Here is a 12,928-nt window from a genome sequence, read left to right on the forward strand (position 1 = left end):
AAATCAATAATTGTAATTTTTTAACCCATTTTTTCTGTGTTTTTATTTCAAAAATCATTTTGTAAAATCTAAATATACATTTTAAAAAAATTCTAAAATAACCATTGTTTTAGATCTATAAAAAACTGAATATTTAGGGCTTTTAATCCAGTTCTTTTAATTCATTTATAAATAAAAAAATCTAAATATTCTATCTAAAATGGTCCGGCCCATATGAAATGAAGTTGACGTTAATGTGCCCCACGAAGCAACCCAAGTCCACCCTGCCAATCATTTCCCTTTCGACGTTACCAGAAAGAAAAAAAAGGAAGAAAAGGGGACATTGTGAAATAGCATTGCCGGAAAACATTATGTACGCTGACTCACGGTGCCACCATGTCCTTTTCCCAGCGGAGGGGGGGGGGGGGGGGGGGGGGGGGGGGGGCAGAAGGAAAAAAAAAAAAATGATAGTTGGGAGCGAGTTCATGACGGCTCGGCGTATAACGTCACTGCCTCAGAAAAAAAGAAAAAAAACACGTTTCATGGGAGTGAGTGGCGAGCCACGTGCGGGCGGTGAGCGGCGTCCTCTTGTTTTAAGCGACAACAAAAAAAGCAAAGCACTGAATCATTTTGTGTACGAGAGCTGCGTTGCGTTTTGTGAGTGGGACAGACAACAAAGGCTCGTCACTAGGCCACCTTCCTTCCTTCCATGTTGCTCTTGAATAATCAGACGGTGGCGGCGGCTTGAAAAGACCTCAAAACAAGCTCCTTCATTACAAAGTATAATGAAGGAAAGCGCATCAGGTTTTGTGTATCAATGGCGGATAGATAGATGTGTCATTTGCACAAGCTGTTGTTTTACCCTGTTCTTAATATATCTGATTTTCTGGCATATTAGTCGCATTCGAGTATAAGCCGTACTCTTCAAATTGTTGAATTGGACCATTTCTCTTGTATAAGATGCCCCCTGATTCATATCTTTCATTGCAGATGCTGTTTTGGTGATTATTTATGGATTAAAATTCTGAAAAAGTGATGCTTGCATGTGGACGAATTCAAAAAGGAGGTCAAGTGAGCGGTACAACCAGGAAATGTGTCCGTAGCAGGCTGGTTTTTCATCTAAAGGTAAGATGGGTTGTTTTCACCTTTTTGTGCAAAATGTGGTTTATTTTTTATTTTATTTCATTCATAGACATCAAAATTAATTTTATTTAGCATTTTATCTTTTTTCTATCTCGAAATATAATAATATAATATATGTATTAGCTATTTTTTGCGTTATGGAGTTTTGTGCATGTCAAGTCTAACTTGTGCAGGTATAAGCCCCACCCCTTGATTTAATCATCCATTTTTTGAGCGACAAATATGGCAAAAATGCGACATAATACGATAACTTAAAACAAAAAGGGCTAATCATAGACATTTAACTTCTCTAAGAAAGTTATATAATTTCCTAGTCCATTTTCTTTATAAACATAACTAGTGCAAAATAGAACATGAAGAGATCTGGAAAAACATGAAAATATGTATTGTCCCTTTATTAAATAGTTTTATTTGAGTGAATAATTGAAAAGTAAGAATAATGAATCCTGTCTTATTGTCAGTGATTCTTTAAAGTGGGCTCATTACTTATGCACCATGATTAGAAATGTTGTTTACAAATGCTTTTCCTCTCAATGACCCAAAAAAATGTGGTTGACAATGTCGTATACCATTTTGAGTCAAAACTAAATATATTTTGCTCGCCGAGAGAGCTTTTGTCAGTCATGAAAACAATTGGAATTATAAAATACAGGACTTTTTCCAACGTCTGGGCTCCCCAGTACACTAAACATGGTAAAACCAGTAAGAACTGTCAATTTTTGAGGTTCTGAGCAGGTAGAACACCAACCCGCATCACAATATGGCAACCCCAATCCACGATGGTAGTGTCTGATTTCAAGTTTGGACCAAGTGCCGTTTTCCAAGGCTAAAATATTCCGTCAAACGCACAAATTTGGATTAAAAATCCACTGGACGGATGCAAAAACGCCATCCTATCGGACGAGCGTTCACCATACGATGATTGAATACAAATTCTATGGGGGATTCACCACGTCGTAGTTTAATCGGCACCCCCGCATGCGGACCCTCGGGCCGCCCTCGCCCTATCCACGTCCGTGTTTGGTGACGACGGATTGCCACTAGGGCGCTGTTTGCATAACGTGTCCACCTGTGCAGAAGGCTCGTCCGATGGCGCCACCTGCTGGCTTCTCTCGGCGTAGAAGAGGATGTATGCCTTGGCCTTCCTGAGCGTTTCCTCGCTGGCCAGCGTCACTGTGCTGTCGTTGAAATGGTACCAGCGCCCCTCGTGGCTACCGTACGCCGTGTAGTGTCCCGAGCCCACCCTGAGGACACATAAACAGAGACACTTTAGGACAAGTCCAGCCAAAGACCACCCCAAGATCCTCACAAAAGGTGCTAAAGATTAACTTTGGACACCCTAAATCAGTGGCCACCCAATTAAATAACAACTAATACATCGTAGCTAGGGGCAATTTAGCATAATATTAGCTTAGCATGCTTGTTTTTGGCCATGTGGGTGGAAACTGGAGTACCTGGAGAAAACCCACTTGAGCTTGTAGGGAGAACATTCAGATTACATACAGTGAGGATACACCTGGAGATCGAACCCTCGACCTCAGAACCCCGAGGCCAACATGCTAACCGCTATCTTGCGGTCCGTTTGGTCTTTTACATTGAAGTTCTACTCTAACGCAAGTTGTTGAAAGGGTGAACAAGATTTTGGTTGAATTTACTGTGAAGATTGTTAATTTGTGACTTATTGAAGTTAAGAAATGTATTGGTATATTTCTTGTACTCACCCAGATCCATGATGCACCACAATGGCGACCAGGTCATACGAATAGCTCCCCGCTAACAAACTGTCCGGCTGAAAACACAAAAGCAACGTTATGTGTGAGTTTATTATTTTTTTTCCCTTTTCTCTTTTTATGCCAACAAACTATAAGATTTTTAGAATAGTACAATTTCCGACTTTCTTACTGTGTACTAGTTTCGGTTGTTATTTTTATTCTGTATTAAAACACATTCCAATTCATCAGTGCCCATTAAAAATAAACAATAAATATTATATTTAAAAAAGAATTTGGCATATTGTATTTTTTATATTACTTCTGACATAATGTGTGGCTCTTTAACTCCGAAAGTTTTAACATTTTTGGCTCTTGTTTGCCAACCCTTACGATGACAAATATTGTAGAGTAGCGCCCTCTATAGTCTGTTACTCACTTATACAAGCGTCGAACTGAATTATTTTTGTGAAAGTTTAACTTTTAATGCAGTCCTAGTAACTATAAACCACATACCCGTTAACTTAAATTCTTTCCCTGTATTTTAAACGGTTTTTTGATCGTTTCAAATTGTGTACACTGTAAAACAACTTAAACAGGACTATTTGTACATTTTTTAATTGTTTAATAAGGGAAATTGCAATCATTAATAAGGGGAGCCATCTTAAAGAAATATTATTACGTATTACTTACATTATTGAATTTCATTAGTTTGTGTTATTTTAATCTCGTAATTTGTTTTAATGTTTGCAAGTAACCAAAACAATGTGGCTCCCGAGCCACCTTCGGCTTTATAGTCTTTTTTTCTCAACGGACTACTATTAATTTAAAAAATAATAATAATAATAATAAAGACGATTTAGGAGCTTACCTCAAGTAAAAAGCCCTTCATGTCCAAGTCTTTAAGTGGAAATTCGACGTAGGTATCCACTTTATTCCTCAAAAAAGCCGTCCAGTGGAACCTTTTCAAGTGAAGGCACAAAACCTGCGTTTACATAAAGAGGGGAGCAATTAGCCCGTACTTTTTTTTATAAATGGCGGCTTTTTTTCGCAATAAGAACGTCAACTTTTCTTTATTTTTTACCTTTGGAAGTTTTTGGACCCAAAACTTTTTGGTGGATTTCTGCCGTTTTTTGCACTTGTGGCAATAGTACAGCTCCGTTTCGTCCAGCTCTTCCAGGTCCGTGAAGCTCCGTAAGCATTCTTTAAAAAATAAAGCGTTTAATTTTCCCTGAAAAATGCCCCGAGTGTCCTTGAACTCACCACGCAAGGTGCAGGTGGGACCCGGATCTTGGTCTTTAGTCCTCTTTTGTCTAAAGCGACTGGGAATGTCCAGCGAAAGATCTGACGGAAGGAAAACAAGGCCATGGTTAGCAGGCGGACGATGATTACGAGGCTTTTTTGGGGAAAGACTCACCCAGGAAAGGGTCGAGTTTGCGAGATTCCGTGCCGCAGATCAGGCAGTTGACTTCGTTGCGAAGGATGCCGCCGAAAATAGACGTGACCACGCTGGGAGTGCCGTTCCTGTAGGGGGCGAGAGCGAGCAGACGGGATTATAAAGTGGCGGCGGGTGGAATTACGCACGGCGCAATTATTTAGATTCAATTATACGGTCAACCCGGAAATCGACGATTGTCATAATCACGTTAAAAATTCTTATGACCAGATTAATACGGAACGATTATGTGGTTAAAATCAAAATTGGACAAACGGACCTAATCAGAGGTTGCCAGGTTGAAATCGTAAAACGGACATTTTGTTGCTTATATTCTTGTAACTTGACACATTAAGTCTAGATTAGCACAAAACTATCCTTTGTGTAATGTTAGGATTTGAAATATTGAGTAAAAAATAAAATTTAAAAAAGGTCAAAAGGTCATTGTTACGATACCCAAGTTGTTTTCTTGTTTTTATGTGATTTGACTTTAAATTGAATTTAATAATTTTGTCATTAAACATACATAGCGAAAGTTGTTTGGATTCACTTGGCTTCAAATTTTGTCAACGTTGCTTTTCTGCGTAATATTCCAAGTCATTAAGTAACATTACCATATTTTCACGTATATAAGGCGCGCCGTCAATGAATGACATTTTAAAAAAAATCCAAAAATAAAGCACACTGGATTATAAGATGTCCTATCTATTTTGGAGACTTTTAAATGCGCCTTATCGTCGTGAAAATACAGTAAGTTACTTATTTTTAGGGTTTTTTTGCGACAAAAACGGCGTATATGTAAGAAAATGAGAAGATTCTCAGCTGTTTATGTGCCTTGAGATAATTTTTAAGTCAAAAAGTGAGCCACCCGCAGGTCGAAAAAAGTTCGGAAAGAGTGCTAATATCGCAGTAAAACCCCTATTTTTCTTGCAAAAAGAAGAGCACAACTATTTTCAACTTACGAGTAGCCGCCGGCATCGGCGGTGGAGAGTCGCGAGCCTTCCCCGGGCGAGCCGGGCGATGTGGGCTCTTTTTCCCCATTGTGGCCGGGCTGGAGTTCTCTGTGCAGATGGTCCAACAGGTAGCGCATGAACTCGTGGGCGTCTTGTTGTTGATAACCTCTGGAAATACACCAGCATAAAAATGTTTATCCCCCTTTCATCAAAGTCAAGAAAACTCATTTAGACGTACCTGAAGCTGGGCATGATTTTCCACACAGCGTAAAACAACGAGTCGGGACTGAAGGCGCTCTGGTTCCCCTGCCACAAGGACGAGAAGGTCTTTCTCAGCTCTTCGACCAGCGACCTGTCGGACAGAAGATGACATGTCATTCGGCCGTCGACCGCTAGGGGCGTTGAAACCGTTCAGAAGATTTGAAGGATTTGGAGGAGGACAAGCCCAAAGTTTACTGGTAGTAGCGGCGCTAGGCTAAAGACTCCTCCCCCCAAACAGGACTAAAAATGAAAAATCTTACATATCGATAGATTTATATGTTCATTCGTGTGTGTGTGGTCCCTTTTGTTAAATAAATATAAAATCAAAGTCAAACTTACACAGTGGTGTCCCCTTGGCTGCGAGTGTGGTACGTCCTCCTCCCGGCTGTCTTGCCGCTCCGTAGCGCCACTGCTGGCAAGCCCTTGAAATAGCAGCTGAACTGCTCGATGTTGCTGTGAAAAAAAGAGTGAAATATGCCAATAAATCTGCTTCTCGTGGCAACAACTGCTGTTTTTTGTCCCTTTGTTATGAAGTGGACATTTGAAAAAGACTCACCTGAGCGACTGTAGAATGGCATTCATGAAACAGGTGTTTCCAAGGTTACGCAGGCCAGTGGCACCCAAAGCGGCCCCTTCCTAACAAACAAGGAAATGGGCAAAATGAACCCCAAGTACCAGTAAATATTACACCGTAAAGTTGTCATGACACACGAAAAAAAGCCAATTCAAAAATCAAGCGTTGTGGTGAGAAATGTTAATAAGAATATTGAATTTTGGGACAAAGACAATAATAATACTATGTTCAAACTGAAATAGCTTTTTTATGTTCCCAAAATTGACTCTTTAACTATCTATGCCAGTCACTTTACTCAAGGAAACTATTTAAAATTTATCATATTATCCTTTTGGTATTTACCTTTTAAGTTTGTGCATGCTTGTTATTCATTTCATGACATAATACTTTTTTTTATAATTTTTGTCTCTTTCTAATCTTTCAGACAATATTGGGACATTTAAAAAGCTTGAGTTGGCAGTTTTTTTGAGGACCCTGGAACGAATGACGGGATTTTACATATAAAGTACTGATCTGCTTACGAAATATTCAAGTTAGGAGTCTGGAGCCAAGTAAGTAGAGATATGACTGTAATATTGGTATGATGTGTAGATTGGATGGCTTACATTGTCTTTTGACGTTTTTTTGTCTGTATCTTGACCATCTTGAAACTTTCTTTTTCTTGGTCTGTCACCAATCAAGGCTGAGCTTTGTGAAGGAAGAAAAAAAAGTATAATTTATGCAGCTGGAGTATCTTTTTTAGAGATATATAATAATATACTTACTTTTCTAAGCTCTGGAGGTGTTCTCGCACTTTTTGCACAAGCCCATGTTTGGTGTCATTGACCACAAATTCATCACATCTGTAACTATACAATCTGGATCAGAGACTATATTCTCCAAAAAGAAAATACTTAGACAGCAGGCTTTTTTAGTTTTAGGTTGAGATTTGGAGACTGACCAAAAAAGACTGTAGTTTCCAGAATCCATGCAAACTGAATGTTGTTGACATTTGTCCTTCTCCGCTTTGTCGGCCTTCCTTTGGCTGCTGTTGGACACTTGGCTGTCTTCAAAGTGCTTTTTTGCATGGCCATTCACATATCTAGGGAACCATACAAAAAGCCATTTGGGAAAAATTGCTGTTCTCTCATTAAAAATAAATAAATTAAATACGTAGTCCGGTCAGGTTCTGAATAATCCTAAAATAAGACATTCTAATAGTATAAATTGTGAAGGAGTTCATTTCCATTGGCAAAAACGATTACATTTTTTTTCACTCAAAAATTCTGAAAATCAATGCACACTAAAGTTATTAACGTTTTTTTTTTGCCCAAATTAGACCAGATATTGATAAAAAAAAAACATTCTCATTCAATTCCAAAATTAAATAAGGGTGAAAAATGACCAAAAATCTAAATACGTGATCCCAAATGTACAGGAAGTGACTCAAACGTGCAGGAAGTGACGTCAAATCAACTCTTCTGCTAACATTGACAATAGTGGACATCTAATTCATTTTATCAGGGAGGACTGGCTGAGAAATGCTCATTTCCCACTGCCACAAATTGAAACAAACTAGCAAATGACCAAAAAAAATCTATAGAATGTGACCAAAAGAAGAGCAAAGCATTTTCTCCCAAAAATGACACTTTCTAGTTTATTAATAGCATGATGCAATTGGGACTTTGAGGCTCTGTTTGAGACTTTTAAAAAGAACTTACCTTCCACAGTGGACCACTAGACAGGTCAGACAGAGCCAGGGACTTTTATTCGATCGACAAACTGGAAAAAATAGATATATTTTCACTTTATATCCGAGGTATTGGAGTGCTACCTTGAAAATATAAAGCCGGTTGCTTAGGAGTCACTTACCGCTACAGCACCAGGACGAAGGAGCACCGTTAGGCAGCCGCGGGTCGCCAGCACCAAGAAAGCTCACGTTGGAGCTCAAATGGGGACATTCCATCTTTTTCAAGCCCCGACTCGATAAAGTAGTAAAACGGACACAACGACGGTTGCAGAGAAGCTGGCTTGACAATAGTTGGGCAATTTTCCTAAACTAGCTTAGCTTGCTTTTAGCAGCCCCCGGTCAAGGCACGTCTTTTTCCTCTTCCTTTTGAGCGACAAGACGTTGTTTTCGAGGGGGTGGAACAAGTGACGCGAATTACCCAAAACGTTTCCCACTCACGCATTTCGCAAGGGAGAAAAATATAAACGTAGTTAGGGGTGAATAACACATTTGGTAACAGAAAGCGGTCGCCCCACACAAATGGAAAGAAACCGAGGAAGTGACGCAGTTTCGCCGGCTGCTACACGAAAGCCGGTGATTGACGATGAAACAAAGATAAACATAAATAAAACTAAATAAAAAGTGAAAAAAAATTCATGCTAATGTGTTTGCTTTCACTTCAAGCGCTGGACATTTAAAACTTTTTTTGTTCGTACGTATCTAAAAATAAAATAAATAAATAAAATTCGAAGGCGGAAGTGCCACATCGCCACACGCATGCGCAATTACCCACAAAGTTAAAGACGACAGGAAGATGCGGGTTAATTATCTTGATTTTTTGACAAGCAACCAATTAATATACGTAATTGAGCCCTAATGTGTATATAGGTTTATAATTATGATACAAAATCAGCCTCCATCGAATGTTTTTCTAATGTTATAACTATTTTGCATAGGTCAGTCATTAAATTTAAAACAGTTAATTTTATTTGATTGGAAGTATTTTATTTTGAAAAGCCTGCATTGAAAAAGATTAAATGTTACAACATTCCAACACTTATTTACTGTGTTCTCTGGCTTCCCGTGTTTGAAAAAAGGAATACATACTAGCAACACATGTCACAGGTCAAAACGTGTACACACAAAAAAAAGTTCCATAATTATTTTTCAGATTACTGAATAAGTATACAACCAACCAAATAGAACACACCGTTAAAAAACTAAAAAGTAATTCTTATTACTGAATAACCAATGATCAACACGGCTGTTGCAAAATAGGTCAAAACACTTTACCCAACTGTGCATTAAACACAAAGTCAAAACAGCGTACAGTAGCAACATTAAAAATGTACACTCAAAGTGTTTTTTGTGGGCGTGTTAGGCCACTTCAAGAGGACCCCCCCTGAGAGGCACTCCAGTGTGTTCAGCCTCACTTTTAACAGCCATTTTTTGCTTTTTCCTAAGAGAAAGAACACAAAAATTGGTCAGAAACATAATGAAATCACATGTGGCGTATTTTCACGACTATAAGGTGCACATAAAAGTCTGAAATTTGCATGTAGCACCAAATTAGTGTGTTCGTCGTTGTACTATATTGATACTATTAGTGCAAAGTTATCACAGCCGTTAACCTGGGTGTATTGACAAAAGGACTATATATCCCAGCAGTCATTGCGCACCGGAAATAGCGTCTGGGGCTGCTTCTATAGCGCTAATACGCTTCCATATCCATAAATAATATATATATGACATGCCTGGTTGCGTCTAAAAGAAGTTTGAGTCCTTTGTGTGTGTCAAATACAGAAATAGCCCTCGTTATTGACACTGCGCCTTTAAATGCGATGCGCCGAATAGTCATGAAAATACAGTATTTTTCCCCATAAAAATGGTGTTCTTACTTAGATTGAACCGTCAAGACGATGATGGTTATGATGATGGTCAGGATGATGAGGCCAAGTAAAACTCCGCAGATTATTGCTGTGGAAAATCAACATTAAAATAAGTAAACGCAAGTAATTTCATGTTTGGGACTTTGACGGAATATTTTTCTACCAATTGGCGTATCTGGCTCGTCTTCCTCTTCTTCTTCTTCTCGGTCCGCTGAAAATTTATGTAAAACATCATCATTTTTTGTTTTTTTTTAATATTGAAGCATAAATATGTATTTTAGTGGAGGATTTCGGCTCACCCAAAACACCAGCGCACGTGGAATTGCAGGATTCGGGGTCAAAAAATCGATTTCCATTTCCATGGCAACCGCTCCAAAGGAATTTTTTGCATTTTCCAAAGACAGAATTGTAATAAAATCTCAAATGTGTTCCGCTACAATCGCCTTCTTGTTTCGGCAAAAAGCACATTTCAGTCGCTGAAAGGAGAAATTATGATAAATTATAAATATAATGATAATATATTCGAAAATGTTAAACGTTTGTAGCTTTTTTTAAAATTCCAATGTAGCTTGTTTTTTCACCACTTGGTGGCGCATTGCTTCCACAAGTGGGGGAAATTTTTTGGCAAAGACAGAAGGCCATAAACAATTTTTTTGTCTGAAATGTTATTTTTTAAGAGCCATAAAAGTCATAATACATGAAAAAGGGTGCACTTTTTTCCCCCAGTCATTTTACCACACCAAAAAGCCTCAGAATTGTACAATGACAGTATACATGCAGAAAGGTCTAATTAAAAAAATACATATATATAATGTATATATTAAAACAGCACTTTTTAATATATTATTATTCCGTTTTTTTATAGATCTAAAACAATCTTTATTTTAGCTTTTTTTTAAATATATTTTTAGATTTTACAAAATTATTTTTGAACTAAAAACAGAAAAATGGATTAAAAATGACAATTATTGATTGAAAAGGGGTAAAATCAGGAAATTTAATATACATCTATACTATTCATTTGAATTTGACCCTAAAATAGAAAGTCTGCACTCATGATTGACTTTCCCGGGCCGCACAAAATGATGCGGCGGACCACATTTGGCCCCCGGGCCGCCACTTTAACACCGGTCAGAGTTTTTTTTTTTACATGTGCCCTTAAAAGTAGATAGACTGTCATCTCACCATTTTGGGGATATGTTTTCTCAATTTGGCTGGAGCAATTCCTCATGCACTCGCGTTCATTTGTGAAGCGGTTGTCGTTTCCTCCTTGGCCTTTGTATACAAACGGGTTGCATTCATCTTGTTTCGCGTCGTAGTACAAAAAAATCATGAATTTCTCTCCTACGCCTTCATCCCCAGCTAACTGGCAAAATTCTGTCAAAAGATTAAAACAAAAAAAAAGATCCACCATTGTAATGTAGCAAGTGATGAAATAATAGTACAGGCTTGTAATATTTTACATGCTATAAATGTTTAACCTCGTCACCTCTCCCTTTTTTATGGCGGCAATAAAAAAAACAGAACCTATGATACTACTTTCAAATTTCCTGCCTTTTTTTTCCAACAAGAACTAGTTTCATGTCTTTTTATTTTTTTCACTTAACCTAGTGTAGCCTTCCAATTTGTCCCACACTGGTACTATCATTAAATAAAATATTGCTATGTTAATTTTTAACTTCGACTTATAAGTAAATAAAAAATGTCATCTGCAGTTAGCATTATTAGCACTGAGAGAATGCTAGCCGACCGCGCTAAGCTAATGCTAACCCGGGATAGCTACTGAGGACTAGCACTACAAAAAAGGGACATGTAACTTGTATCACTTTTTGTATTTAAGTCAACATTATGTCGTTTGAGACGATATAACCTTCAATAAAATCATATTTTGTCGGGATGAATGAATTTGTGTCAACTTTCTTTGTGAGCGCCATTTTGCAGTGTCATGTCTCACACAGGAAGTCAGATTTTTTTAAATTCCTTTTCTGCTCAGAAAAAAACGATTAATAATAATAATAATAAAAATTATAATAATCAGACATAGGCTTTGTCGTCATATCTAAAAAAAATAATCTACACAAATACAATTTAGCAAAACAATACAAAGAAAGTGAAGTTTTTTTCCCCATAACATGTATGTACTGGTACGCTGTAAAAAGTGTACGTCTAAAAAATAAAAAAAAGTTTGTGTGTATACTTTGAATACAGATAGAATAAAATGGGGTGACCTACCTGGAATATTTGAGTGGACTCGGTCCAATGTAGCAAAAAAGAGGGCAAAAAGTATCAAGTGCTTCATTTTGCGCCTTAAACGTCCGCCGTGGCTCACCCACTCCGTCGTGGAGGTTGTAAACTGGGACGCGAGTGACCTCTGGACCAACCATTGCATCCGCTTTCATGGAAACAAACGTTGGAATCAGATAGGCTGACAAGCCTTTGGCCTTCATTTCCTTCAGCGTTTATTACCGACGCTGTCAAATCAAAGTTGTAGAAAGTCATTGGCTAGCACAGACGCTAGCTAACACATTTTAGCCCAATGAGGTCACTACTAGTTGTCAAGTCAGCACTGTCTGCTTTATTTTTCCTTTTCCATATGGAAGAATATACGTTGACGTTTGGTGTCCATTTCAGCTGTCTTGCTCTCATTTCAGTGATTCAATTCTAGTAAAAAAGTGCCCTATAAAGAGTTTATTATTTTTGTCACAATGTTGCTTCAAATGACACATTTTTGTGATTTAATTGTACAGATTTGACTGGGAAACTGCAATTGGGGGTAGATTTAGTAAGGAAGTGCCTTTTAAAGAGTGAACTTATTGTTTGTTGATGTTGTTTTTTAAACAAAGACGCTTAATATGGGAGTTTTTGTGCCATATTTCAGTCATTTACTTGTATGGCTTGGACTAAAAAATCACAATGGATCGTACTAGTCAGAAAGTGCCCTTTATAGAGTTCAATTATTGTTTGGTCATGTTTTTCTCACAAAAAAAAAACATTTTAGTACTTGTATTGTGCCAAATTTACTTCTATAGCTTTGACTGGGAAAACATAATAGATAGAAGTACTCGATCTAGTAAAAAGTTCCTTTTAAAGAGTTCAATTTTTGTTTGGTCGTGTTTTTCCTCCCAAAAAAAAACCAGTTAATATTACTTACTAGTATATTCTACTAAATTCCAGTCATTCATTTGCATGACTTTGACTACAAAACTACTATGGGCTGTAGATCCAGTAAAAAAAAGCAATTTAAGAGTTAACTTATTGTTTTTTTTATTCCCACGGG

General features: G+C 37.7%; 2 protein-coding genes across 2 annotated transcripts; both read right to left on the reverse strand.

Annotated features, from left to right (window-relative positions):
- Positions 1-1,502: 1,502 nt before the first annotated feature.
- On the reverse strand, positions 1,503-8,466 carry usp3 (ubiquitin specific peptidase 3). The gene is made up of 15 exons (XM_077711282.1): positions 7,906-8,466; positions 7,755-7,815; positions 6,995-7,135; positions 6,819-6,902; positions 6,660-6,741; positions 6,037-6,116; positions 5,820-5,933; positions 5,458-5,571; positions 5,229-5,387; positions 4,249-4,355; positions 4,095-4,175; positions 3,916-4,034; positions 3,703-3,816; positions 2,844-2,911; positions 1,503-2,366 (listed from the first exon to the last, which is right to left on the reverse strand). Exons 1-15 carry the CDS (start codon positions 7,997-7,999, stop codon positions 2,084-2,086), a joined length of 1,701 nt encoding a protein of 566 aa, XP_077567408.1. The 5' UTR covers positions 8,000-8,466; the 3' UTR covers positions 1,503-2,083.
- Positions 8,467-8,771: 305 nt separating this feature from the next.
- LOC144192140 (thrombin inhibitor hemalin) lies at positions 8,772-12,068 on the reverse strand. The gene is made up of 6 exons (XM_077711202.1): positions 11,884-12,068; positions 10,837-11,028; positions 9,951-10,127; positions 9,815-9,862; positions 9,661-9,739; positions 8,772-9,221 (listed from the first exon to the last, which is right to left on the reverse strand). Exons 1-6 carry the CDS (start codon positions 12,038-12,040, stop codon positions 9,140-9,142), a joined length of 735 nt encoding a protein of 244 aa, XP_077567328.1. The 5' UTR covers positions 12,041-12,068; the 3' UTR covers positions 8,772-9,139.
- Positions 12,069-12,928: the final 860 nt, after the last annotated feature.

The sequence above is a fragment of the Stigmatopora nigra genome, unplaced genomic scaffold, assembly GCF_051989575.1.
Source record: "Stigmatopora nigra isolate UIUO_SnigA unplaced genomic scaffold, RoL_Snig_1.1 HiC_scaffold_25, whole genome shotgun sequence".
Lineage (NCBI taxonomy): Eukaryota > Metazoa > Chordata > Actinopteri > Syngnathiformes > Syngnathidae > Stigmatopora > Stigmatopora nigra.